Genomic DNA, 27,902 nt, shown 5'->3' on the forward strand with positions numbered 1-27,902 from the left:
GCCCGCCCACCTCGCGGGAGCGCGTGGACGCCGGGGGTGTGGGCGGGGGCGTGTTGGCAGGCGCCGGCGCGCGGGCCGCTGCCATTGGTCGGCGGGGAGCGTCACGTGGCGGCGGCGGCGTGTGGCGCGAAGGCGGAAGCGCTCCGTGTCGGTTCCTCGCGGCGGAAACGCCGCCATTTGCCGGCGTCGGCGCGCGTGAGGAGCGGGCGGCGGGACGATGCCGGGGGCGCGGCGCTCCTTGGCCTCCCCGGTGGTGAGCGGCGTGCTCTGCCCCTGCGGCTCCCCGCGGGCCGCCGGCGCGGCCCCCGGCCCGGCGGCAGAGGGCGGCGGCGGCGGGAGCGCGGGCCCCTGCGGGCGGTCTCTGTGCGAGGCCTCCGAGCAGGACCGGCGCCTCCGCGCCCTTTTCCAGAAGCTCGACGTGAACCGCGACGGCGCGCTCTGCATCCACGACCTGGCCGTGGGCCTGGGCCGCCTCGGGCTGCACCGCACCGAGCTGGACCTTCTGGTGAGCGGCGGCGGGGGCCGGTGGGGCGGGCAGAGCCGGGCTGGGCTCCGGGCGTGCGTTCCTGGGGGGCGAGGGAGCGTCTGGCCGCCCCCCTCATCCCGCGCCCTGCCGGAGCCCGGCTCCGTGCCGCGGAGCTCGCCGGGCTCCGCCGTTCTCGGGAGCGGGACGTGGGCTCTGAAGACCCTTTAACTGTGCCTCGGCCGGGGCAGGAGACCAGCCAGGTCAGTGGTGCCAGCAGGCACCTGCTTGTCGCATGCCGGCGCTTGCATCCAGTTACCTCCCTGACGCGTAGCCAGGAGGGGCCTGAGCGAGAACAGGCGTTTGTGTGATGGCAGGCACTGCTGCCCTGCTCTGCACTCGAGAGCGCGCTTAAGCATTTCTGGGTACTTGCCTAAAAGCAACCCTGCTGACTGGAACGTCAAACCTGGAGGAATCAGCTTGCTTACTGCCTGTGGGCATGTATGGTATTAACTGTGGAAATTTAAGGTTGAAAACTTACTGCTTGGACAGGAAGAACCATAAAGAAAATCTCTTTTCTCCAGGTCCGAGGGCTAGGAAGCTTGCATGCTTACTTACACTTGTAAAAGATTGTTTTGGAATAGATAGGCGCAGTCAGGTTGTCGTGCAGTTTTCATTGCGTCATTGCATTTCCTCACATTAGTCTGTTTCGCACCATGTTGCTGCTCAAGTTTCTTGCCCAAGATGGCTTATACATGCCAAGCTCGCTGTCTATCTTAAGGGGTTCGAAATACCTTAAAATGTAGGAAGGCTGCTCTATCTGTATGGTTTGTGCATGGAGTATATAAAATGCACAGCGCACTGACTTTCTACTTCAGTATTGGGAGCTGTGCCCTTTTGTGGTCACACAGCTCTTTGTGCGATGCTGTACACTGATGATTCTAGGCTTCAAGGTTCAACGTGATGTTGCTCTGTTTAACTGTAATTAGCATAATTTACATCTGTATGAATCAGAGTAAGGGGCTGGTTCTCAGTGCACAGTTTGGCCCTGCCTAGTCTCTTGTATTTTATATGTAGGACCATAAAAAAGCTGACTGTCTTGGGCGGACAGAAGATAGACACATGGGTGCAGTCAGGGATGTGCCATCTCTGAGTGCCTCAATCCTGCAGGAAGGAAGAAGAGTTTAAGGAGAACTTCTGAGTCACTGAAAAGACATCCAATTCAAGTGACGGTTTTTAGTCTCTCCCCGTTCTGGGGAGTGGTGCCCCAATTTATTTGTGTGCTTTAATTGCAAGTATCCATCCTTTCCAGAGTTTCTAGTTCCTTTCTAACTTTGAATTTCCAATAGCTTAACTTCTAACATTTCTTTTTGGTTGGCATCTGCCTTGCTGCTGTAAAGTATGAGAATTCTTTGGCAGTGTGAGGATCTTGTGAGTGGTTTAGTTGTGCTGTTTCTAAAAATAATGTTAGTGCCATGGTGATTTTCTGCTGTGTGCGTTTCAGTAATGAAATCTGATTATGCCATATAAATCACCTGTGCATGCCCTGTGAAATGCTGACCTGCTGCCACCCGTGGATGCCGAATGCTTTTACCTCTGGCAAAAGTCTCTTATCCACCAGAACGTTCTGTGCTTATGCCTGCATGCTTGTCTCCATTTGCATTCGCTTTTCTTCCCGGGCATGCTACTCAATCCAGCCTGACATCCTCCAGGCTAGGAGGATGCACCATGAAACAAAATGCGTTTTTACTTCCCAGCAGATAGCGAACTCGCTTGCCATGCTGCGGGAGCAGCAGAGAGGAACCATTCTGCAGGGACTGGAACTGCTCTGTCAGAGGGAAGCACTGTCTGGATGCTGCTTAACAATCCTGTCTTTCTGCTGAAGTCCTTGTCTGTCAGTATTGTTCCTCAGCCCTTCACTTCCTCTGCCTACTCTTCCGCCGCACAGGAAGCGGCTGGTTAGATGAATAGAGCTTGCAAAGCATTGTTAGTATTGCAAAGCATCCCCTTCAGCAGTGTAAAAAGTGTCCATTAAGAACGAGGATGCAGAGTTCAAAACTCTAAAGTTCCAGTTAAACATGTGGGAACAGTCCTCAGAGAGCTGGCTAGAAAACTTCCGCATTGTGTAATTTTTAGGAAAACCACATAAACTTCCTGTTTCCCAGGCAGTTCTATTAATAAGTCCTTCTTTTTTCTGCCCCATCCTTAGCTAATAATGGCACCTGGACGCTCGGGGTAACTGGTGTGAAGTTACACTTGAGAAAAGTGCTTAAGCGTCAAGATGAAAACATTTTTGATCTATTGGACATGGTGTTTGGAGACCGATTTAGGCATAAATCACATGGATTGCTTGTGATTAGTAAATTACTTGGTGGCTCTGGCTTGTTTTATTTTTCCTTCCATTCAACAGTATGTTTGATATGGGAGTTACCTTCTAACGTTTGGCGGACAGAGGGAGAAAATATTAGACTCGTAATGTGAGGTTGTTGCCAATCTTAGCTGTGAGTTGCTAATTTCTTTACGTCAGTAGGCTAAAAGTCCTTGTGGTAACAGTAATAGTTTTGGGCTGCAACTTGAAAAGAAAATGAGCAATATTTTGGCTCCTTCAATGCTTGAGAGTTCTTACTGAGATAAAATCCTTTGTAGCATTCTTGGAAAATTGCTGCCTTCTGTTTTAGAGGTGGCCTTCTACTGTGGGGGAGAGAAGGGATTGTACTTAGATGTCCTTTGAGGTGGAATTTGCTTATGTAAACGATGCATTTTTTTAACCCATGCTGTTATCTTTAAACCATTTGACAAATAGCGTGCCAGATCAGTGAGCCTTCTAAAGAAACGCTTGTTTGCACTGGTTAGCATGAAGCAATTCACATACTTCACTTTGCTTGAGCAGTAAAGTGATAACCACGTGAAGGATTTTTTTAAAGGCTTTCTTGTTCTACTGTGTAAAGGGATAGTCTTTTACTGCTAAATTACAACTACCTCTAGAATAGTCAATCTCCTGTTACTAATACTTTCTGATTTCCCTTATGAAAATACTTGTATAGACTTAATGGAACTGGAAATATGCACTTAATGGATATATGGGTAATTGGACCGGAACTATGTTTTCTACTTTGTTTCTGGAGATGTCGTATTGTTGAAAGGATGTGTAACGGTACCATTTGTGTATTTGCTAATATAACTGTTTTCCTACTGATCCCGATTAACTGCAGGGCTGGAATGCTCTTCTAAAACCTCATCTCTGCTGCTGAAGTTCCAGACAGTTTGAACTGGTGGAATTAATCCCAGCTGCCTAGAGACAGACTGAAGTGGTGAACTTTGTCTGCAACTACTGCTCTTCCTTGGTGGTGCTGATCATCTTCTGCTGGACTAATTCTCTCAGCTTTAAGAAACAGAGCAAACATAACCCTTGTCTCTTTTCAGTTACAAGTGTCCGATTGCCTCTGCTGTAATGATGATGGCCTCCTTAGCCCTGTGATACTTTCTTCTCCCAAGTTCATATACGTGGCTGCCTATTGCTCCCTCAGTATCAGCTTCCCCATGTGAAACTACATCAGCTCCCATTCTGCTGAAATCTTCAACATCTGCTTTCATCACTTCTTTCTTAGCCCAGTATCTCCTCTTTGATCTCCAAGTTGTGGCTGTCCAAACTCCCACACAAGTTCTGTTGTTCACTTTTCATGTACTGAAGAAGTATAACTGCAGTGCTGCAGCTGGACTCTGCAGTGTTCTGTTTGCTTCAGACTTCTGCTCTGAACAGCTTTGCTTTTTAAGTACGTCTCTGGACTCTTCCAGCTGTCAGAGAATGCTGTATCTGTGATGTTCTGGGATAGTTGATCAGTTAGCTCTTTCGCAAGTGACTCCATGGATGGATTGAGAAACTCTTTCTATTGTAGCAGTTGCAATCATCATAAAAAAGTTTAATCTTATTTCTGATCAATACTTTATCTTCTGTCGTGATGTCTTTTAATTCTCCCTTTCAGACTCTTTATTTCTGTAACTGTTTTACTCTCCAAGACTTTGGAATACTCTGTATTATACCTTGCATAATGTACTAAAATTTTCAGCAACTCTAAGGGGCAGAGGAAGCAGGGAATCCTTTCTGTGTGATGCTTTCACCTGTTTTCCATTCAGTCATCTGGAAAAGGAGGACCTGAGTTTTTATTGTGTTACAGAAGTCTGTTTATGATAAAAAGAACAAAATTCTAATACTGTTCTGTAACGTAGACTGGAATATCTCTCCAAACCTATATACATTTAGATACAACATTTTCATGGTTTGTGTGTCTTGAATCCTGCTGGGGCAGTTGTGGAGCCCTCAGCCAGGCCTTCGTAATTCATCATGAAGGGTTGAGCAATACAAGGTTGTATCAAACAAATGAAGCAGTGTTACAGTTTGAAATTCCCGTTGATACCGTCCTTCTGCTGAGAGGTATTTGCCAACAGCTTCTCAGCCACCCATCTCCTGATGAATCCCAAAGGACAAATGTGGATACCCTGAACCAGTTTAACACAAGGTGAAACTGCTTTCAATAACATATTAAATAAATAACTTCATGCATTTATGTATAATGTGCATTAAAATAGCAAGCAAAAAAGATCATATTTGCTGGGTCTGTAGGGAGTGGAGGCCTGTTCTTGCTCTTTGTAAATTATGAAATGTGTGGTTTGATGAAGGCCCTGTTCTCATGCACTTGGGAAAACTGGTGCAAGAGCAGAACTGTAGGTCGATGATTTAGTTGTAGATAAAGCCTTTATATCTGTGGTAAGTGGATGAGTTGGTGTGAATTCTGAGTTCTGTTACCTTGTCCAATTTAGGCATGCCAAAGACGCAAATGAACTCTTTGTAATCAATCAGATGAGTTCTTGACAGCTGCTGCAAAGACTTTGAGAATAAATACGGGGACTGGCTTTGGCACAAGGCAACTTCGCAGCGCAGTGTCGGTTATTAATAGACTTGGCCAGCAGCCTCCTAAAGCCAGAGCTTTGCTGGACTGGAGGGTGCGCTGTGACAATGAAGGTCAGGGGAGGCTGGCATGCTGGCTGCCTGTTTGTCACTCTGCCTGAACCCAGCGGTCTTACGAGGAGGGTAGGAGGAGAAGGATGCTGGAGACCAGGGAATCTCGCACCATAATGGGGAAAGTCTTTACTCAAACTTGGCCTCTGGTCATCAGACCTGCCTTAGTGTGATTAATGTATTAAACTGGCGGTGCATGTCCACTCAGTGTTAAAAGGGGTAGACTGGAAGCGAGTTTTTAGATGCAAATACATACAAGAGAAACTTGCTCTTGCGTAAGTTTACCTTGCATATAAACAAACAATTGTGGATTAGGCAAGTGTTGCTTTATGTTTGTGTATGTACAGGACCAGGTATATAACTCCTGAGAGATGCAATCTTGGGATGTTCTTCCAGGATAGTTTTTTGTCCTACCTTGCAGCAAATTGGAGAAGCCTGGTGGTTCTCGGGTTTATTTAGCAGAGACCTTGGTCCTGTTTGCAGAGTGATAGTGAACGAAGGATACTGGCTGACCTTTGTGAGATGTAGATGTAACTTTGACTTGAGCCTATCAATTTTAAATGTCAATGTTCTGTGAGAGCCTCTCTTGCAGAAGGGCATCCTGCACATCACTGACATTGCCTCGCAGTGTTATGTTTTTGGCGGGATGGGACATATTCTGAAGTCTGCAGTGAAGTGAATGGTTGTAGGATCCCCAGAGCCTGAGTGAACTGAAACAACGAAACTGATCCAAAGCAACTGATTGTGCCTGTGTAGAATATGCAGCAGGGTTTTGGTCTTTCAGTACATGTTCTGTGGGGCATTATTTAGTGACCAGGGCTAGATGCCTTGGTAAGTAGTGGAAAATGTCAGAAAATGTCTCCTTATCCTCATCTGCACTGGATTATTAGTCAGATTACTGAGATATGGGAAGGTAAAAAAACCCCAGGACTTCAGTATACTTATTGTTTCTTTAAATTTTTTTTAAAAAGAAAAAAACCAGTGATGAATCTGGCTGAATATTGAGCAGAACCCTTAGATAGTTGACAAGTGTTAATAAAAGGACATCAAAACCATAATAATGACTTGGTCTCCTGTTTAAGAGCCCTACAGAATGGTGATGCTGCAGTTCTGTGCTCTCTGCTGCATATATTATATGATATGATGCTGGGAGGAGAAGGCAGAGGGATTTTTTTTTTTCTTTCAGACCTACTTGTAGCAAATGGTAAATGAGTCTTTGTTCTTGCTCATGTCCTATCGCTATATTTGTCCCCCTGAATGTGGGACATGAGCACACTTTAATGATGCCCCAGACTTTGTCTCAAGTGGAGAAGTGTAGCTGTGATAACTAGCGTCAATGTGGAAAGGCAACAGAGACGTCTTAGTTTTTCTAAGTTACGTGCAGCAAGCTGCAGGGGAGTTTCTGGCAGTTAAAGTGGCTTACAGTGGAAAATTCTGCTGTAAGAGAAATTGTTGAAATTTTTAGATCATGAGTTGCTTGGAAAGGCAAAGCTGTTCGGTATGTGAGCCTACATCGTTTAGCCTAAGAACAGGGGCTGTGTGAGAGGAAGCCTGGGCCTGGGCTGCCAGAGGGCCATTGTTTCTCACTAGCAATTTTCCCAGTGTTTAGGGTACGTGGCATGTGCCTGGTTAACTTTCTGGTGCAGCAAGCAGTTGACTTTCTAATTTCTGAGTACTAAGGATGCCCTTTCTCTTGGTCAATCGGTGGTTCTTCATGTGATACTATATGACCTCAGTGGAACTCGCTGTTCCTGGGCAGTGACTACGTATTTCCCCCTCCCTGGCCAGCTCTCTCTGTATCTCTCTATTTGGCACTGGCCCCTGGTTGCCTTAATGTATCAACTAGAATAGCTAATCACTTGTGCCAGGGTTCCTATAACGAGGTGACCGGGGTTTCTTTGTAGTGTTCACTGAACTATGCTGTGTCACCTTAATATATTAACGTAATTGAATGTCACTAGACAGTTTAATTATTTAAGCAGCAGTGGCCAAGATGTTTAGATTTTATGGCGTGGTGCAAGAAACACCGTGCAGGGTTAACTTTGGCTTTCTAAAAATCGGGAAGTACTTACATTTTTTCTTCCAGAAATTACGTTTGAAAAGATAAGAGGTAATTGAAAGAGTCATGGTGGCCCATCCCAGCTCCTTTGGGCTGGATGCTATCTCTGGGTGGCACACATGTAGGCTGGGGTGCTTCCAGGAGAGGTCCCAAAGGAGATGAGTCACTGCTGATTCCTGCGGGGTCACCTAAGGAACTGGAGATGATGACTGACCGCAGTGGCAGCTCTTCCTGTGCCGGAGGAGGAGAAGGGTCATTGCTCTGAGCGGAGCTCCGTTCCCTCTGCCCCCCTTTCTTTTCACCCTCCCTCCCACATTTTTCACGTGTTAGCTAGTTGTCTGGTGATGAGGCTCAGATTCTTGCTGGAAAATGCTGCACATTTACTCAGAAGTCTTCTAGAAGCCGTCTTAAAGCAGATGGTCTGAGTCTGAATTTCTGCCTGGTACTACCTACCAGGCTGGAAAGAGCAAGTGCTTGTTTGAAAACTGGAGTTTCAGACTTAGCAGGTACTAAGATGTGGCCTGCACAATGTAGCTGAAGAGGACAGAAGATACCTCGGGTTTCTGGCTTAAAAGAGAACGTCCCTCTGACAGCTTGCAGTGCTGAGGAAAATACTGTTTTAATTAAGCAAAACATGCCACACTCTTGCTCTTTCCTTTCTCCTTTGTCTCTGTTTGGATAGATTACATGACTTTATTGTCAACTTCTCCTCTGGCTATCTAATGACATTTTGGTGGTGTAGGACTCTGAGGCCAGCTGCCACAGGCATCTTCTGTCCCCAGTGACTGGTGTGCTGGCCGAGAGCCAGCTTTCAGATCAGTCCTGGTGCTTTTCTGCCTTCAAAATCCTGGGCTTGGATCATGGAAACAGCTAGAATTGGAGGGTTGACTGTCTCCTAATGAAGCCTAGGTTGGGAAAGCTGTTTTGGTATGGCCTAGGTGTTTGTTCATGATTTCTAGAAAAAGTGAATTTTTGTTCCTCATCTATTCCTTGTGCCACCATTCAGGCTGGACTCACAGTATTTATTGCATCTTTTCTTATGTGTGAATGATTGGTTTTGTGGTGGTGGTGTTAGGGTAATACTTCCCTACAAATTCCCTGTAGGAGAGCAGTTGTCTTGCCTCTAGCTATAATCATCTTGCCGTTACTAGGTTTATTATTCTGACCTAATAGAATTCCCCACTTGGTAAAAGAAATGCTTTTTTTTTTCTAAATATGATTAGAAAAGTCTGTCTGTTCTCAAGGAGCTGTGTGGATTAGTGCGGTCGCAGAATTCCTCTGAGGTTTCCTTCAGTGAGGACAAAGGCCAAGGCAGTATTGCTGAGTTTCTGCTTTAACTGCACCCCAGGCTTGTAAGTTCTTACACAAATTATTATTTTACTATGGAATCTCTGCATGAACAAAGGAAGATGGGGTCCCTGCCATGCACACACCACTAAAGCTAATACTATGCAGAGAAACTGTAAGCAACAGTGTCAGGTAACATCAGCTGGTTTAATGATCCTTGTGAGCAGCAGCCCAGCATGAAGTGACCACTGAGGACAAATCTAAAGTCGCACTCGGGTGCTTTGCCTTCTGTATTGTGGCTTGTAGCTCTGTGAGTGGTGGGGCCAGCCTGCTTGCTGCTGTAGCAGGCAGCTCTAATGCCCTTTCCACAGGCAGTCACGCTTTTTTGGACCCCATCCATGAGTAGCCTCAACGGGTTACCCCAGCAGAAAGCTCTGTAATTTTTGGCTGGGTTAATGAGGTTGTCGGAGGAGCACAAGAGCAAGGTAAGTGCAGAGCTGATGTGGATGTGTGAGATGACCTATTTTAGTGGCAGTAAGCTTCAGATCAGTTCACTGCTTCTTGTGAAATGACAGCCTTAGGCTAGTAGAAGCTGATTTTGAAGAACCATGCCCAGTTCAGAAAATCTGCTTTGTTCTTCCGCTGGCTTGAGAGCATTAGAAACTTTCAAATGTCATCTTAAAGGATCTGATTCACTGCATTTTAGAAAGTAGTTTAACTTCTGTGCTTGTAGTTGTGATGACTGGCAGCAGCTCAAGGTAATGGAGGCATGACAAAAATTCCTCACTCTTTTCTGCCTGTGCCTGAGCCTGGGCTTCTGACTGACATCCCAACTAGAACTGGACTGTGCCATTCCTCAGAGAGGGACAGGGCTTTCCCTGCACCGTCACCTCAGTGTTACCACCTCTGAATTTTTTAAATTTTTTCTGTTTTGTTATTTTTTTGTATATGTCAAGTTTTAAGGTAAAAAACTGTTGCAAACTGTATGTAGACCTTGTGATTAAACAGCATTTGTTTTTTATTATGTAATTCTGAGGTGTATTTGCAGAAGAATTCTTTTTTTAATGTGATGTCTTCTATGTACTTGTCTCACTTTTTCCATTACTTACGTTGGTTAAAGGAATTCAACATTAGCAAGTTCCCAAGTGTGATGTTTAGTGTTCTTCCTCAAATTTATTTGCCAGTCGGCTACTTAAAGCTTGCCGTCCTTCTAGGTTTTTGATTGTATTTTCATATCTAACATCTGTAAAACAAAAGTTTCCTTCAGTCTGTCACTTTCAAAAGTTAAAAGCTGAAAACGGAGGTCCTCTGCTCACCGTGGATCTTGCTGTGCTACTGTGGGTAGGGAGCCTTGGGTGATGGAAGCTGTAGTCTGTACTTATTTATCCTGCATGTTAAAAACCCCAAACTGTTTTCTTATGGAAAAGTCATGCTACTTTGGAAAGCGAGGCACGCAGTACCCTCTGTCTGTAGATGCAAAAGGCAGGAAAGAATCTAGGGCTACAAAGTAAGTTGTTGGTACTTGAAAATGGAAAATGAGCCCTTATGGTCTCCAGTGTGCTGTTGTGCCTGCCAGATGTGGGCTGCTCCGTTCCACCAAAGTGGGTTGACTTTTCTGGTGGTGCCCCGGTCCCCGGTTGGGAGGCCGATAGCCCCAGCCTTACAGCCGGGGAGGCTATGAGCCATTGTTGCTGTGGCAGCAGAGGGAAACATGGCATCTCTTGTAGAAAGTTGGGGAACGTCATGTGTTCTGTTCTTACATATTGATATGTTACTGTAGTCCTGCTCTGGCTAATCCTACCCTTGACTGTATGGTTAAAGGCTCCTTCAGCAGAACTCAGCCTGTTTGACTAATCGGCGATAGTTTAGCCACCGTGCATTAGATGTTGCATAGATGAATAGCCATAAACGCTGCGCAAGTATGTCGCTGGGTTGTGCTGAAAGCCAAATGGCAGAAGCACAATGCAGCACCAAAGAGCTATTGTAATGACGGATGAGACTATAATAGACCAGGGAGAGAGGGTGCAGTTAGAGGTTAATTCAGCCATGGCCGGGAAAAGCCGGCCTCTCTCCGGAGAACCATCTGCTGCACTAACAAAGAGCTGCAGCCGAAGCTGCGGAGCCCCAGAAGCGGGCACATACACGCCTTGGACGATCCTGTGCTGCCCAGTTGCCTCGGGGCTGTGGCTTTGGCCGCCCTGCTGCCCTCCCTGCCTGTACCTGCCCGATGGAGCTGGCAGGCGCGCTCCTCTGCGGGGTGTCTCCTGCGTGGAGGGCGCGTTCCCGGCCGGCTGCGCGCGCTGCCTTGCTCCGGAGCCACCGCAGTGTTGGGAGCGAGGATTGGCTGGGCACTGCTGCAGTGGGGACGCAGCCTGGGTGTTCAGCCTTGCTGCTCGTCTGATGTACCGTTGGGATGAGCCGGGACGCGCGGGTTAATTGGCAGCTCTGAGAAGCTTCTCTCGGAGAGGTTCATCTTTAGCTTTCCTCTTAAGCGCAGTGTCTTGGCTTCTCTGTCCAAGCAGTCTCCAAGCGTCTCTGCTTCTCCATGCCAGGGGTCTTGTGCTTTGTCTGTTGCCATCAGATTTCTGAGGCTCTGGTACAATGAGCTGCTTGTCAGGCCAGGCACGACTGCAGTAGCAGCAATTTCAAAAGGCAGGAAGCGTCCGCAGGAGCGGTCTGTAAAGAATCTGAGCCCGTGGAGTCGCTGGGTTGAACCTCCCGCTGGCTGCCGTGCCGATTCCCATCTTGGGGGTGCTTGGTAGTGCAGTCACATCATCCTTGGCAGCGGGCAGCTCCTGAGCGCGCAGGGTTTCCCTGCCTGTGATGCTCGCTGGAGCAGCAATGCTGCAGACCCTTTGGCATTTTCTGTCTAGCTTCCTTCCCAGGGCCATATGCCAAGGTCCTGCAGATGGAAAAGAGGATGAGGCCAGAAACACCACCCCACTTCCAGGCCCTGGGGAGAAAGGGCCAAAGATGTTGGGGAAGCCACAGGACAGAGGGACTGATCCCACTGAAAGGAGACCAACTATCCTACTGGTGGTTGGACCCGCAGAGCATTTTCCAAAGGTAATGGGATATCCAGGGGCCTGAGGAGGGGTTGGCGCACATGACAGCAGAGTGTGTGGTCTGCCGGGAGTAGGGGTGTTGCCGGTGGAGCGTGTGAGTAGCTGGGGGTGTGTGTATGTGTATTTGGGGAGGGGGGAGAGGAACAGGAAAAGGAAGCAGGGTCCAACATGTGTGCTTGCTAGAAGGGAAATGTGGGGGACCAGGGGAATGACTGTGAAGAGGGGAGGTGATCTAACCTTTCAGACATGATGTTCAAAGGGGGGAAAAAAAATGCTTCTGGGGGGCAAGGGGGAGTACAGGGGTCTCGAAGGTTCCTGGGCAACTTGTAAGAAGCATGACTGAGAGGGCAGGGAATGATAGTGCAGGTTAGCGGTGAGTCCCACCCCTGCACTGGAGACCAGCAAAGGATCAAATAGATCCTAAAATGTTCTGAAGTCAGCCTTGGGTAATTTGGCAAGCCTCTGGAAAAACTAGCATGTTTTGAGCAAATGAGTAACTGGCTGTATTATCTGAATGGCACAGACCGGAAGAGAGTAAAGCCTGTCCCTGGGGAGCGGGTGGCATAAGGGAGAGACTAAAATCTGCGTGGGGATGGGAACTTCCCGGGGATGGGAGAGTGGGGAGTGGTGGGTGCGCACAATTGGTGGAGAATAAATGGTGAAGCTTTGTCTGGGGGGGTGGTGAACAAAAGCTGCTTAGTTTAGTGCCTGGGCTTCTAGCACAGTGCTGGCTGACTGCAATTCTGGTTTATTTTTGATGGGGAGGGAATGCTGTCCATCTCTCCTGAGGATGGTGCAGTCAGCTCTGACTACCTGTGGTTTAAAACCAAGGGTATGACCTGGGATTAGGGGAGAAGGAGTCGGGCATAACCCCTGCGAGTGGTGGGAGCTTGGGATGATACTAAAGGTCTGCAGCAGGGGTAGGGGTGCGTGACTTGCAGGATCCAGCTTATTTGACATGGAATCGGGCATGGTTGTTGCTGTAAGCTTTCTCTCTAAAATGGGGGACGAACAGGTTTAAGTCGTGGAGGGGATTAATATCTGTTTTGTTGCTGTTTTGAATGGAAACAGGCAGCGTGGCATTTTGCATTCTGGGGAGCAGAAGCCACTCCCTGCTTGAATCAGACTGAAAGATCTGCAGGGACTTTTGCCTCCATTCCTATCGTTAGCAGTTAGCACTGTACATCCTCTTCAAAAAGAGGAGTGTGCGCATTTTGAGAAGAGGAGGACTTTTGTGCAGAGGTTGAAGAAGGACAGAGGCTCAGAACTGAAGGAGGTTGTGATGAAAACCTTGAAAGTGTAGGGCTGAAAATCTCTGGTGTCTTCCAGGGAACAATGGTCCCTCAGTCAGGGGGAGTCCATCTGTTCACACCTGCAAATGAAGCTTTCTGAAAGTTAATACCAATCTCCTCTTTCCTGTGTGACCCTGGGAAGTTTTGCTGCATAGGAACCCTAAAATTGGCTAGTGGAGAAATACGTAGATGATAAGGATGTGGTAAAATGGAGTTATTGCAGCCTAGGAAGTAACTGCCCATCTGCTAGGAGGTTGTGACTGTGTAATTTTAGCCTGCCCTGATTGTAAAGTATAACACAGTGTAAAGCTCTTCTGTTGAGGATTATGCAGATATGTTTTACCTTGCAATTCAGGCCAGCTAATACTGCATCCAGCCATCGTGGCTCAGTTGATAGACAGTAACTTGTTAAGCTGCAATGACTTGTTTGTGCTTGATCAGATATCTGTGTTCTAATTACCTGTCTGAAGGAGAAGTGTTGCAAAAAGTCTCATGCAGCCTTAGGGATAGATTATAAACCACTGTGAGCAAACAGTATTATTTGGTGTTTAAAGAAAATGTGGGGGACACATGGCTTTTGTTCTCTGCCACTGATTGTCTGTGACCTTGGGAGAAGTTTCTTGACTGGTATGCCACTTTATTTTGTAAAAACACCTGTAACTACCTATCTGCTAAAAAACCGCCACAAAATATCATGCCTGATACTGGGGTTACTGTAAGGAATTGACATGTATCGATAAACTTGAGTGGAGGTGCTTCCTAGCCCTGGCTCTTCAATCTTCACGTTGTCATTGGCATGTTTCTGCTCAGATCCTTGCTTGAAGGTAAAGATTTCAACATAAGGCTGTTTCTGCAAATGTGGGAGAAAATACTGATTGCAAATGTGATGCGTTGGCCCCTGGGTTTGTGTGTACACAGGAGAGAGGTATGATCTGCCCCTGATGTCACCATCTGGACTTGTAACTTTGGATCTGTGTGTTGTCAGTGGAACAGGTCACCTTTCCTGGTTACCTTTATGTCAAATACCATGTAGTGCTGTCTGCCTTCCCTGGTCTCTATCCTTCCCCTTGCACAGTCTTGGCTGGCTGCAGCTCTTTACTCTGCTGGGGTCTCTTAAATGATTAACTCCCCTCCTTCATACACTTTATATTCTTTGTTTGTGCTTTGTGAGGACTTTCTGTACAGTACAATTAATTATAAGCTAGTTTCCAGAAATTAAAAAATACCAAGTCAGCAGAACCTAGTGAAAACTTAGAGCAATAGCGGTTCTCTCTCTGCCCATGGTGTACTCACCCAGAAAGCTGTTTTGCCTGTGAAAGAGGATGTTAGTTACGTGGCTGTGACGCTCACTGGCACTTGATATTTTTAGAGACTTTTTTTTTTTAGCAAAGTAAATTAAAAATTAAACAACATACTTTCCTGCTCCTTGTATGGCTGCATCCTCCCATCCTTTGGGAGGTACCTTCTGGAGCTGATGTAGTAAACTGGTGATGAAGCAGGTGCCTAGAAGAGTACAAATGACTTGGAAAGATGAGTGCCGGAATGGCAGGTAACTCATGCAGCATTTAAATAAACGCCAAATCCTATAAATAAAGTGAAAATGAGTTTGCAGTTTCCTTGATGGCAAGAAAAGTGAGCCTTCTGTAGAGGGAAGACTGACCCATCTAGTGCTCCCTTTAGCAGAGGAGGGTATTAGCTAGGCTGGCTTCATATTGACCAAAAATGTGTAGGTCCTGCTCTGCCTTCATTGGCAAAATTGGTGGATGGAACAAGTATCAGGGAGGACTGACTTGAAAGGACTGACTTTATTTGGAGCTCTGTGCCCTGTCCTTGGTTTGATCAGGAATAGATAGTGCTAATGAGGGATGTAGTGTCCGTAGCTTGCGTCTGAAGCCCTGGGGTGGGTGTGCTGCTGTCTGCAGTGGCAGGGGCTGGGGGAGCGGGACCGGCTGTGTGTGCTGAGACTTGGGTGGTGACCACATAACTAGTTGTGTTCCAGCAGCCCTGATCCCTGCAGCTTTGGTGAGCTATTTTGCTTTTGAGTACTTCCAAGTTTACCAGGATTTTTTTTAGGGGAAATCTAAAAAATTGTTAATGCTTGTTTAAGTTCCCTTTGTCATTATAACCAGAACAGCTGGTATAAACTTCATTCATAATATGTCTCTCCTTAGGTTGCTGTCCTGTAATTAATACCCTGCTTAAAATCAGCTTTCTGAACCTCATTACCTTTCTCCTTTCCTCTGACGTAGGTAGTAGGGCTTTTTTTCCTAAAATGTGCAAATTTTGCCTTTTGTCTTTAGCTGCCAACTCTAGACAGAGTTTATTAGGAAAATCTGCATCATGTTGGCATAGCAACTGAGCTGCCAAGCAGCTATAATAGTGATGCTTGGCAGCTCGTGGGAAGGACTATGGAGGATCTTAGGGCTTGGTGGGGCAAATCTGAGTTACATTTGTTCACTTAGTACCTGGAGCTGGGGGGGAGCTGCTCACCTTGGTCAGGCCACTGAAGGCATTTGCTTTTGGCTAGTGGTGTGTGGCATTAGGGTGCTGCTTGCAGTGAGATTCCACTTGGTAGGAAGGCTGGGGTGTACTGTTGGCATGCATGTAGCGAGCTGCTGCAGCTGATCTTTAAGAGGATCTGGAGTCCCTGAGAAGATCCTGTTTTCGTGCAGAGAGACGTCAGCAGGGAGTAGGCTAAGCCTGGTTAGGTAACGAGGCAGTAGTGCCATGGTAGGTGAGGTGCCTGGGGGAGGGCGCAGGAAACCGTTGTAGGTCACGATTCTCAAGGGTGCTGAATTGCTGCAAGTTGTAATGTATTAAGCTTTTTAAAAAAAAAAAAATCCTTGAAATAAAGCGCCAGATTAAATATTCCCAATTCGTGTGATTGACATGCAACTCCACAAACAGCTTATTAGAGACCTTGGCTTTTCTTTAAAGAACAAAATACCACAGTAAAGATGTAAAGGCCCCTTGTGCATTAGGATCTGAGGAGGGGAGTGCTTTTTGGACTTTGCACTGGCCAGGCAGTCTGTTTAAACAGAGCAAACACAAGAAAATGTTGCTGTGTCCGCAGTGGTGGGGAAAGCTGTTAGCTGGACTGGCTTAAACCAGTTTAGCTAATGTGCTGTGTTGCTTCAAGTGCAGGCAGGTTTGTAGTGTTTTGGTTATTGGCTACGGCTTTTTGCATCTTGTATGATAGCTTCTCTTTGACAAATATCAAGACTATAACTTTATTTTAAGATTCATGTTAGCAATTAGTAATTCTGTACTGAGCAGCAACCTGCTGCTCTTGTTTGGTGCTCTCACTGTAGTGCTAGGTGCTATCCCATACATCAGACTTCACTAAATGCTCAGAAGCCTGTAATTATATGTGCATTAAATGATGTGTGTGCCACACTCCCTCTTCAGCCTGGCTTGCTCCTGATGAAAGCTCAAGAACTCGCTTACAAAGTGGTTAAATTGTAAATGGTAGAAACTGGAAAATGTTGTTCTGCCCGGGCCACTTCTCATTATAGGGCATATCCGACTGCAACGTTTAATTGTAGTTGGAAGAGGAGGAAAAACTATTAAGCTGGCGTAACTGCTGTGTGGATGCTTAACTAGGAGGCTTTGAAGCAGCTGGGTCTGTTTGGAAGCCTGCTCTTGATTTTGGTGGTTTTCTGGGTATTTGGCACAATGGCAAACCTTCGCCATAGGCTTTACTGCTGCCTGTATTAGTAACCGGAGTGCTGCAGAGGAGAGAGGTCTTGGTATGTAGGGGTTGCCTGCTCCTAGCTGGCGCAAGTGTTTTTGGGGGAACTTGCAACCAAAGCCAATCAACTCTGGCATAGCACAGTAACCGTATAGAAGTGGAATTTCAAGGCTTTTGCTTAAGCTGGATTTCCCCAACATGTATGAAAGCAGTAAGAGGTTGGCATCCTGCTGTTACTGTGTTTTAGAGGAAGAATTTTTGGGAAGAGGAAGACAGTGAGAGTCCTCCTGTGTTGTATGGTGGGAGAGGTTATGATCAAGACTGGTCCCTACTGTGCTGCACATGTAAATCCCGGGAGGGGTGAGAACAGGATCAGAAAGGACCCATCGGACATAAGGAACAGCAAGTGAGCGTCTCGGATGTTGGCCAAAGCCTGTTGGGTTAAAAGACATGCCCAGTGAGAGTTAAGTTGCGGTGAGCGTGATGAAAGGTCTCTGGGCTTAATGGGAGCCTGGCTGTTGAGCAATGTGAGGCAGCTCACATGCCTCCTCCAGATCCAGTGTCTGGCTGGCAGCTGGGTGGGACTGTACAGCCACAGCCTCCCTTTTAAGTAGAAGGGCAGGGCTTTTACAGCCAATCCCACCGGAGCCCGGTGTGCTCATAACCATGTGTCATGAGACTTGCTGGCATTTCCTTTCCACTACGCACTGAAATTAGCTCAGGGGAATCATTCAGTTTTACTTCCCTTCCCGGTCGGTCTGAGAAGGGCAGCTGAGTCTCTGGCTCAGAAAGATGCTCTGCCTCTGTCTGTATGTGCCAGTGTTCGGGGAGTCGCAGACGGAGTTTGAATACTTTGAGTCGAAAGGGCTGCCGGCTGAACTCAAATCGATCTTCCGACTCAGCCTCTTCATTCCTTCCCAGGAGTTCTCCACCTACCGCCAGTGGAAGCAGGTATGGCCCCGAGGGAGGAATGGGAGGGAGTGAGCTGCGGAGGGGTGGTCTCCAACACCCCGAGTGGCTGGTTGGATGGGGAGAAGTTCATGATGGCTCTGTTGTAATAGCTGGGCACAGCATGGACACATTTCTCTTGTGCCTTGGCAGGGATTGCCGAAACAGCATGGAGTGGACTTTTTTCTTTTTGATTCTTTTGGCTTGAATCTAATGACATCTCAGTGCCTCCAAGACTGTTTAAACCAGTCAATTTGATGTAAGTTAAGTAGAAAAAGGGGTTTTCCAAACTACTGATTCTTCTGTTTTAACTGGTCTGCTCAAATACAGCGTTTCACATCCTCTTCCTTTTCCTTCTTACACCCTTCCGCCTGCTCCCCTTCTGTCAGGAGGTGTGTAATCTAATGTCAGCTCAAGCTGATGCAGGTCTCACCCTGGTGAAGGTGAGCAGGTTTGTGCTATGAGCCGGAGACCGGCTTAGCAGCAATGGGTGGGCTGAGCTGGGGGAGGTTGTGCAAGAGCATTTTCCTTGACTGGAGAAGGGAGATGCACTAAATCGACAGAGTGTTCCATCTGACTCTGTATCACAGCCCTTGCTTTCAGCTTGCTGCTACTGGTGTGATTTTCATGACCAGGCTGTCAGGAGCCCAGACAGCTGATTATTGAACAGCAAAGCTGGGTAGACTTTTTATACCTTTGTGCAGACACACAAATGGGGGATGTAGCAGGCTGTAAGATGTGTGGAGTCCCAAAGCGTGCTGCAGGGGCTGCCTGTTATGCAGGTGACCATAGAAACGTCTTCAGCCAGCATAGCTGTTAATGACTGGTTCTGTCTATGGAGATTACTACATATTTACTGTTAAAGGTGAAGAGCTGCAGGCAGATATTTGTTCATTATCTCTGGAGAAGATGCTGGGAGCTTGGCTTTCTCACGCTTCACATGTGTTGCAGGTTACTGTTTGACAGGCTTGCAGCGTTTTTGCTTTGTGATCATGGAGGAAGAAGGCTAGCAGAGCAAGGCAGCTTTTATTACCTGCGGTCTCTGGTTGCTCATTGCACATCTCTGCAGTTGTTAGGGGCATGCTGAGAGAACAGGAGCAGTTGCACAGCCGCATCTCTCTTACAGTGCCTCCGAATTATTAGTGCCTGTCAACTGGTTGGGGGTTGCCACTCAGAGGGAAGCCCTGATTCAGCTGTTCCAAGGCCAGTCTGCTGACATGCGAGGGGTGTTGGTCTATCTTTAGCCTACAAGTTGAATGTGGGGTCATATCTGAACTTTACAACAGTCATATGATAAATTGCAGGTTAAGAATACTAGGCATACCTCACAGGTCAGGGCAGCTGGGACAGCACTTTCTTATTTAAGGTTCATAAACCAATTAGGAATAATCTTCGTAGCATTAGGGCTGAAGTGGCAGGACTTGGTGGGGCAAGAGAGATTTTTAATAGTTAAGTATTTAGTATTGAAGTAGTTTAAAATGGCATTGAAACAAAGACTTAAGGCTTATGAAGGGGACTGGTGCTCATAGGCTGAGGAAATATCTTGATAAGCTTAGGTTTGCCTATTACCTTTGAAGCCTAAATATTGAACAAAATATTGGTAAACAGAGGGTTAGCCTAGTGTTTGATCTCAGCTCAGAGCTTCCTTAACAACCCACCTGCTGTTCACATAAAAGTTACAAGAATTAAAACAAAAATTCAGGTGATGCAGGAGACTGACTCACACCTTATTTAGTGTTGCTCACTGATGCATGTTGAAAAAGACTTACAGGCTGTCAAAGGCAAGTGACTGAACAAGAAGGGGAGTAGGAACTCCATGAGCCACATTCTTACAGTCAGGAGATCACCTGTCTTGTCAACAAGTAGCCATGTGCCCTTAGATAGGACAGTCCATCTGCTATTGCCCCATGCTGGAGTGAATTAATTAGTTGTTTACCTTGTCCTAGATGTCTGGCACAGAGTCTGATCTTGATTTTAGCTTTGTCCTACTAAGAACCTTTTCTTGTTCTATATGCATCTCATGGAAACTTGTATAATTAAAGCACATAGCTTCAGGGTGCCTAAACCAGTTCATAGGGGTTTTTATCTTTGGCTGTGTCCACTAGAGCTGGACAGGCTTTTTCTGGTTGGAGTTAGTTATTGCCAGAGGGAGCTTACTTCTCCAAGGATCACAGTAGGCATGAAATTCTTTCCTCTGTTCAGGTTTTTTTTTATTACCTGACATTTTGTGATTCACTTTTTATGCAAATCTGTTGCCTCATACTTAGTTCAAGAACCTCCACAAGGGCTTTGTAAGGTGTTAATCAAGATACAGGACTGAGATTAGACACATGATAGTAGCAGAATAACCCTGATAAAAGCACGGGGCATTTCATCTGCGTAACTAACTTTGGGAGACAGTTGCTTGGAATCAGGTGACTTTTCTACACTACTGCTTTGCTCAAATTTCTTTGAGGAATTATCATAATTCTGTTGGCTACTTTCTGGAGGAAAAGTCAAAGTCGTGTAGGGAATGATCTTTAAATATGGTAGAAGAAGGGGCAGATCTGTCTGAATGAACAAAGGAGGTGACAGTTTTTGATTGTTTTCTGAACAGAAAATTGTGAAGGCTGGAGACAAGGACCTGGATGGACAGCTGGATTTTGAGGAATTTGTTCACTATCTCCAAGATCATGAAAAGAAGCTGAGACTGGTCTTCAAGAGTTTGGATAAGAAGAATGATGGTAAACACCTTTCTTATGCTCATGAATAGACTACTGTGTGTATTAGCTTGTAATATGTATGCTTGAGCTCACTGGCTTATCTTTGCAGGCCGTATTGATGCCCAGGAGATTGTACAGTCTCTTCGGGACCTGGGAGTCAAGATCTCTGAACAGCAGGCTGAGAAAATACTGAAGAGGTGAGGATTCAGCTGGTTCTTCTGTTTTACTGTTGAAGGGGTTAGAAGGAAATGTAGGGACACGGAACCCATCTCCTCTTTCTACCCTTTACACACTTCCCAGAGACTTCAGCTCCTCCCTTTTTGCCTATTACTCTTCGTTTTGATTTTTTTCCATTAATTGACACTTAAAAGGTCGTAATGCATTATGGAGAATTACTGTCAGAATCTCTTACCTTCCTGACCTGTTGTGGGGAAGTGCTTGCACCTGAGCTGTTTTGCACCCCTGTCTGATTGTCCTGCTGCCCTGAGCTTGCTGCTTTGGAGAGGGCCTGTGCAGTTGCTCTTTGGAAATGCTGAGTGCTTTATGCATGTGGCACTAACATGTTAACAACCACTTATTTGTGCTGTTTTTTCCTCTTTCTTTCCTCTGCTACCTTCCCTCTGTCTGTTTGCCTGTGTGTCAGAATAAGGACGGGACACTTCTGGGGTCCTGTCACCTAGTAAGTATTATTTTCCCTTCAGTGTCAGTTACGTCCCTAATTTTGGTAGGAGGGGGTGCAACTACTGTTGTGGGTCAGTTAAAGGGGAGAGAAAGGGGAGGAAAAAGGGAGCCCACTTCTACCTCTCTGCAGTGTTTGGTGAATAGAAGATTTCCTAGCTTTGTCTTGTGTCTCTTTAGAAGTCTTTTAATAGTTGCTTTGCAAAGCTTTTTTTGATGTAGGCCTGAATAACCAAAGGGAAGGGAGGAGGAATTTGTCACCCAGTGGGAATCTGTACTCATCTAATGATAAATCTTTTTAGCATGGATAAAAATGGGACAATGACAATTGATTGGAATGAGTGGCGAGACTATCACCTGCTGCACCCAGTGGAGAACATTCCTGAAATCATCCTGTACTGGAAGCACTCCACGGTAAGAAACAGTTCCTCTGCAACAGGTCTTGGTCTTTCCCCAGCTTCTCAGTCAGAGTCCTGACCCCCAGGAGCTGCTATCGGCAGTCCCTATCTTTTATCTTCATGGTTCAATAGCTGCCTTGTAGCCCTAGAAGCCCAATTGCTTCCTGTCCTGTCCTGTTATCTTGCCACTTATCACTGGCACGGCTTGAAGCCTCTGGCACAGGTGATATAAACTGCACATTCTGCAAGAAGATGAGGGTGTTCACTTGGCTTGCACCTCTGAGAGGTCATACCAGTGGCCAGCCCCTGCTGGTTCAGGACCTGTTAAGACTAGAAACTGATTTGACAGGCAGCCGTCCTTCCTGGAGATATTTCAGTGTGTGTAAATAGCATGTAACGAGATTAAACTGGCTATGAGCTTGGAAGGTTCCAGAGGGCTCCAGCTTTTTTGCCACGCAGCTGCCCCCAGTTGATCTTTTTGTTCCTTACTACGATCCACAGTATTTTAATGCAGACAAATATTCAGCAGTTGCTAGGTCCTTGGACAGAAGTCTCTAAATGTGAAGGTTACCCTTGTGACGTGCTATAGCAGTGGCAGTTCCTGTGGCCAGACGCAGCAGTTAATGGCTATAGATAAGCTGCTGACTTGGAATAAGTATATCCAGTACTTCAACACTTAGCACTGATAAAGAGCAATAAAACTTTGGCAAGATCGTTAGCTGATGAAACATTTCTTGACACCTTATACTTTTGCAGATCTTTGATGTAGGAGAGAATTTGACTGTCCCTGATGAGTTCACAGTGGAAGAGAGGCAGACAGGGATGTGGTGGAGACATCTGGTTGCAGGTGGAGGTGCAGGTGCCGTGTCCAGAACCTGTACAGCTCCCTTGGACCGCTTGAAAGTGCTCATGCAGGTATGATGGAGCAGTTCCAGTTTGTTTGAATACCGAGGCAGATTCCTTTAATATTCTTGCGAAGTGATGCCTTGGAGATGATAATGTTCATCAACACAGTACAGCACTCTGGCCAGGCTCAATCTCATTGCTTTTATATTGGTATTTTTGAAAACTTTTTGGATTATTTGAATGATCACAGTCATGCTAAAAAGTTATTCTTCGTTGACTAGAAAAAACAGAAGCTTTTGGGAGGTAGACATGTGAAAACTGTCAATAGTTAGAGAGCTTTGTGGTTTAGAAAGCTGGGAAACTTGGGTTTTGGTGAAACAGGTTCAAGTCTTGTGTTCCCGTGAGAGACACCCTGAGGCCATGAGAGTTGACGTGGTTGTGGTGGTCAGCTGGCAGAGCTGGTACTCAGTATCAGTATTATCAGCATTAGAAAGGAGTTACAAAACTTGATTTTAGCCTGCTGTGTCACTGTACCTGCTTTTGAGCCAGCAGAGAAGTTTACCCTGGGTAGCTGATCCTATGCTAGGTATGGAAGTTGCCTATTTAACCTTTCCTCCCATTCCAGAGGGAGATACTGATTAGATTCATTAGTTAACACTAGACTTTGCAAAAAAGAAAAGAAGCTTGCTTTCCTATTGTAGAAGTTATCTGGAAGGGATTAAAGCCTTGGCAAATCTCTGGGTAAATAGAAAAGCGCCCTTTTGTCCCTGGATTACAGAAAAACGTAGCACTGTCGTAATCAGGACTGGAACTAATCCAAGCTCGTTCGCTCTCTCCCAGGTTCATGCCTCCCGCAGTAACAATATGTGCATCGTTGGCGGTTTTACTCAAATGATCCGAGAGGGTGGACCAAGGTCACTGTGGCGAGGGAATGGCATCAATGTGTTGAAGATTGCACCGGAATCTGCCATTAAGTTCATGGCCTATGAGCAGGTGAGTAAAAGGGCACAGAGAAGTCTGGCTGCAGAAGGGTTTGCAGAAGGACAAGCTGAAAAAAAAAAAAAAAGATGGCTGAGATAAGTCAGTGAGCCTCAGTGTCTGTCTGTCTTGGCTTCTACAGATCAAGCGGTTCATTGGTACTGACCAAGAAATGCTGAGGATTCATGAGCGACTGTTAGCTGGTTCTCTGGCTGGGGCCATTGCACAGAGCAGCATCTACCCAATGGAGGTGAGGAAGGTGGTTGATAGTCCAGCCCATGAGGGGTCATGGTAAGGTGCTGTGATGGGAAATGTAGGTAGAACACCAGTACTATTATAGCTTAATGAGTTCTTGGAAATGATACCAAGTACTATTGCTCTCATGACACTTGCTTAGTCCTGACCATCATGCTCTTAAGAATGTCATTGTCTATATGTTTTTCTCCTGTTGATTCTCCTGTAGACCTTCAAGGCATTTCTTCTTGTCCCCAGGTTCTGAAAACACGAATGGCTCTAAGGAAGACAGGACAATATTCAGGCATGTTGGATTGTGCCAAAAACATCCTTTCGAAGGAAGGAATGGCTGCCTTCTACAAAGGCTACATCCCCAACATGCTAGGAATCATTCCATATGCTGGTATTGACCTGGCAGTCTATGAGGTATGAAGCCTTTAACCTTTTGTAGGGCTGTGCTGCTTGTGTAGCTTTATCACTGTCGGACCTGTCAGTTACTACAGGAGTTTAAGTAATTTTTTCAAAGCTTTCTTGATCAGCCTTAAGGGGCACAGGTGGATTTTTAGCCAAAATGGCCTAAAACATAATCCAATACAATGATTCTCCTTTCCTAGTCAACATCATGCATGGTCCCTTGCTTCTCTCTCTCTCTTTTTTATTTTTTTATTTTTTTTTTAATGAAAAAATTGCAGCAGAAAGTTAAAGAAGGGTTTTTCCCCAAGCACTACAGTAGCAGTAGCTCAAAAAGATTTGAGAACCCTGGTGCTTCTGGCTGAATTTGCATACAGCTTTCTGGGCCTTTATGCTAGATCTTGTATGTAATGTGATGTTCTTTTGATTGCCTCTTCGCTGCTAACATCTGGCTTGTTCCTTCCAGACACTAAAAAACGCCTGGTTGCAACGCTATGCTGTCAACAGTGCTGACCCTGGAGTCTTTGTTCTGCTGGCTTGTGGCACCATCTCCAGTACCTGTGGACAGCTTGCCAGTTACCCACTGGCTCTTGTGAGGACACGCATGCAGGCCCAAGGTGAGAACTTCTGGGAACTCCTGTCATGGTCTCTGAACAGGGTAAAGGTCCTCTAGTGTAAACATTGCAACAACAGCCTTAACTGGCCAGTGCAGATGAGCAGTAGGCTATTTGCCATGCTGCAAGAGGACAGTGGACTTTATGCTGCCCTTAGCATCTGGGGCTAAGCACCTCCAGGACAGAGGTTCTGTTTTGCTCATATCAGGAGTTTTGGGCTAAGGGAGTCTGCAGAGCAGTTTTGAGAAAATGGCTGCGATGTGCAGCACAGCCATGGCTTGCTGAGAAGTTAAATGCTGTCCCCCATGAAGCACCTTTTGGCCTGTGAACATCCACAGGAAGCATGTGAATCAGAACTGCTCTGCGAGACAGGTTTTAACCTGAAGTGTTTTTACCACGTAGGCTGCGTTATTTATTGTGGCTTTTCCTATTGCAGCTTCAGTGGAGGGTGCTCCCGAAGTGACCATGAGGGGACTGTTTAAACACATTCTGAAGACAGAGGGAGCATTTGGTCTTTACCGGGGTCTGGCGCCGAATTTTATGAAGGTGATCCCAGCTGTCAGCATCAGCTACGTGGTTTATGAAAACTTGAAGATGACTCTGGGCGTGCAGTCACGGTGACCAGGAGATGCCAAGGACTTTGAACTCTGAAATCTTGGGGTGCAATCCCAAGACGTATAGCCATCTCTCATTCTGTGAATGTGTTGACACTAAGCTGACTAAGCAAAGCTGTGAAATCTCAGATCGTTTGTGAGTCAGTAAGGGGGAGGGGAGGATCTGGTGTCCTTTGCCATCTTGCTACTCAGAGCTCCACATAAACCATCATGTGGTCCTTTTTGTTGGGCCTTTTGGGAGACCAGGAGGTGAACTCCTGGGAGAATCTTAAGGCATGAGTTGCTGAGGTCAGTTCCCAGCAGTATGGCAGAGTAGCAAAGATTTGGGTAACAGGTCTGCTTTCAGCGTATTGTGTGTACAGAGCTGTTTGCCTGCAGATGAGCACCTTCTGACTTGCTGAAAGAGCTTCTTTTTCCATTCAGAGAGCTTCTTTTTCCATTCAGTTGTTTAACTTCCTACCCATTGTTTAAATTTGTACAAACCTTGTGTAGGAGCTGCTGCCACACCAGGCTTGTTATTATGTTTACATATATTCCTTTGGGTAGGAGACGTTCATGTTCTGCTTCCAAGACTTGACATGAAATGTAACTTTGAACTCTACTGGTTTTGAGGGCTGGTGGGCAGTGGTTTATCCAGTCAGGCTGAAGGTTACTTAGGCCAGCCTGATGAAGAATTAGGATTATTTATTTTTTATAGGTTTAAGTGTGTCTCATAAATCCACTAACAAGATGCACTTACTAACAGAAGCAGCAGACTAGAGCCTGCATGCCTGTATCCTTTGCATGCCGGGATTGGCTTGTCTTATAATCAGCAGGGGCTTGGAAAGGGGAAGGCAGGAGAGCCCTGGATGGACTGGCACCTTGATGCATGGCTTTAGTGAACAAAAGACAATATTTCACAGCTCCTGTGCAGTTGTGCTCCCAGCACGACACGAGAGCCCCTGTGCAGTGTTGCATGGACCTCTGAATTCCATTCTGCCTGGTGCCGAGGATAGCTGGTGGACCTTTTCCAAACCCCGTGCCTACGCTGCTGTCTATCTCTTTAGACCTCTTTGTAGATTGATGTTCAGGTTTGCATTAGCGGGATGGAGTCCCCAAGCCAGGAGTATGTCTGCTGTGGGAAGGGGTGTTAGGGAGAGGGGCTGGTTGCCACTGGGAGAGGTGAGCTTTTAGTCCTGAAGACATGCTTGCTTTTCTTTCAAAGGGTGCTTTTCATAAGGCTAAGGGAAAGAGATGGCTTTAAAATTTCTCTGACTGCATTATGGGCTGCTTTAGTTGATAGGATCTGGCTTCTGAGGCCTGGGAGATCCTCATCCAACTTTTCATTTTGGGCAAAATGGACCAGCGTTTGCATTCCACTGTTTTACTGCTTAAAGCATATTTATTTTGTATTTATTTGAACAGAGTTATGTCGGACTATTTTTATAGACTTGTTTAAATATTGTTACTGTGCTTATATTTCTCCTGTTTTAAAAAGTTCTCTATTTGTTCTCTTACATCACACACCTAAGTCGTGGGGAGGGATGTGAAAGTCACTTGTGTACCTTCCCTTTGGGGCTTGAGCTGCCTTTCCCATATCTGGGGTTGTTGCTGGAGGACCTCAGCCCAGAGAAATTCTGTAGCAAGAAGCCATAGGAGAGAAGGGAGCTGGAGAGGAAGCAGTACCTTGGGAGGAGGGGAGAGGGTGCACTGTGAGGCTCGCCTTATTTTGGAATTGCCTCTGTGCGTGGTTGAAAGGGTTTCAGGTGGTGGATGGCTGAAGTTGGGAAGTTGAAGGTCTGTGCATGTTGGATGTCACAACGGCTAATTGAGAGCGATCTTGGGGAATTATTAGGTAAGGGGGGAGGGGAGAAATCTCAGGGACTAAAGGAAATACAAGTTTCCAGAGAGATGGAAGGAAACTTGCACTTGGACACAAGCTGCTGCAGTTGTGCTTTGAGGCTGAATCAGCAGACCCTGCTGCTGAGCCAGTGCTCCTCCCATGCAAGCGGGCACTGTGGAGAAGTGTGTGAGAAATCAGAAAAGGATTTGCTAGCACTCAGCAGCTGCTGTTTTGTTGACAGATTTTGGTGGTTCATGGAGAGTCTTCCAGGTGAGGCTCTGCCTTGACTATCCAGTGCTGTCAGTAGTTAGCCACGTGGAAATTTAACCAATCTGGATTAGCGGTATGATTTTTTTCCACCCCCCCTTCATGAGACCTGTCATAAATTCTGTAGTGGCTCCTTCCTACCAGTGTGGCCTAATGGGAATATGAATATCAGAATGCAAAAATCAATGCAAAATGACAACCATCTTTGTAGCTGTAACCACAAATTGTTATAATGCAAATCTAACTTGGATTCTTCATGTAGGGAACAGTCTGCTAATAAAGGTCTGTCAAAGAGATACCACGTGTCTGCATCTCTTTCTCGATATGGTTTATTGGTGCTGTTCATGGCCAGACTCTTCCTGAGATGATTCTCACCAAGGATGCTGACACCGGGAAGGATCCTCCCTATGAGGACCTGGGAGAACAGAATTCTTAAAGGCAAAACCAGCAAACCTGAGATCAAGGCTAATGATGGTGGTGATGAGTCAGGGATGTTCGGATGCTGTTAACCTGCCT

At 46.3% G+C, this 27,902-nt stretch overlaps 1 protein-coding gene across 7 annotated transcripts; it reads left to right on the forward strand.

The window, feature by feature from the left end:
• Positions 1-141: 141 nt before the first annotated feature.
• On the forward strand, positions 142-27,682 carry SLC25A25 (solute carrier family 25 member 25). Of its 7 annotated transcripts, XM_052814472.1 has the most exons (12): positions 203-253; positions 410-505; positions 20,419-20,545; positions 20,634-20,721; positions 21,168-21,203; positions 21,505-21,616; positions 22,357-22,515; positions 23,287-23,439; positions 23,567-23,674; positions 23,917-24,084; positions 24,536-24,686; positions 25,120-27,682. In XM_052814472.1, exons 1-12 carry the CDS (start codon positions 218-220, stop codon positions 25,302-25,304), a joined length of 1,419 nt encoding a protein of 472 aa, XP_052670432.1. In that variant the 5' UTR covers positions 203-217; the 3' UTR covers positions 25,305-27,682. The 7 variants fall into 7 exon arrangements, with proteins under 7 accessions (XP_052670427.1, XP_052670428.1, XP_052670432.1 ...); XM_052814467.1 differs by having other exon boundaries at positions 142-505; XM_052814469.1 differs by lacking the exons at positions 203-253; positions 410-505 and adding an exon at positions 11,076-11,892.
• Positions 27,683-27,902: the final 220 nt, after the last annotated feature.

Source organism: Harpia harpyja, chromosome 19, assembly GCF_026419915.1.
Source record: "Harpia harpyja isolate bHarHar1 chromosome 19, bHarHar1 primary haplotype, whole genome shotgun sequence".
Lineage (NCBI taxonomy): Eukaryota > Metazoa > Chordata > Aves > Accipitriformes > Accipitridae > Harpia > Harpia harpyja.

Coding starts and splice junctions, on each gene's coding strand:
- SLC25A25 (XM_052814467.1), top strand. CDS start 218: ATGCCGGGGGCGCGGCGCTCCTTGGCCTCCCCGGTGGTGAGCGGCGTG. Junction 506..20,418: donor GCACCGAGCTGGACCTTCTG/GTGAGCGGCGGC, acceptor TTTTCTGAACAG/AAAATTGTGAAGGCTGGAGA. Junction 23,440..23,566: donor AGTTCATGGCCTATGAGCAG/GTGAGTAAAAGG, acceptor TGGCTTCTACAG/ATCAAGCGGTTCATTGGTAC.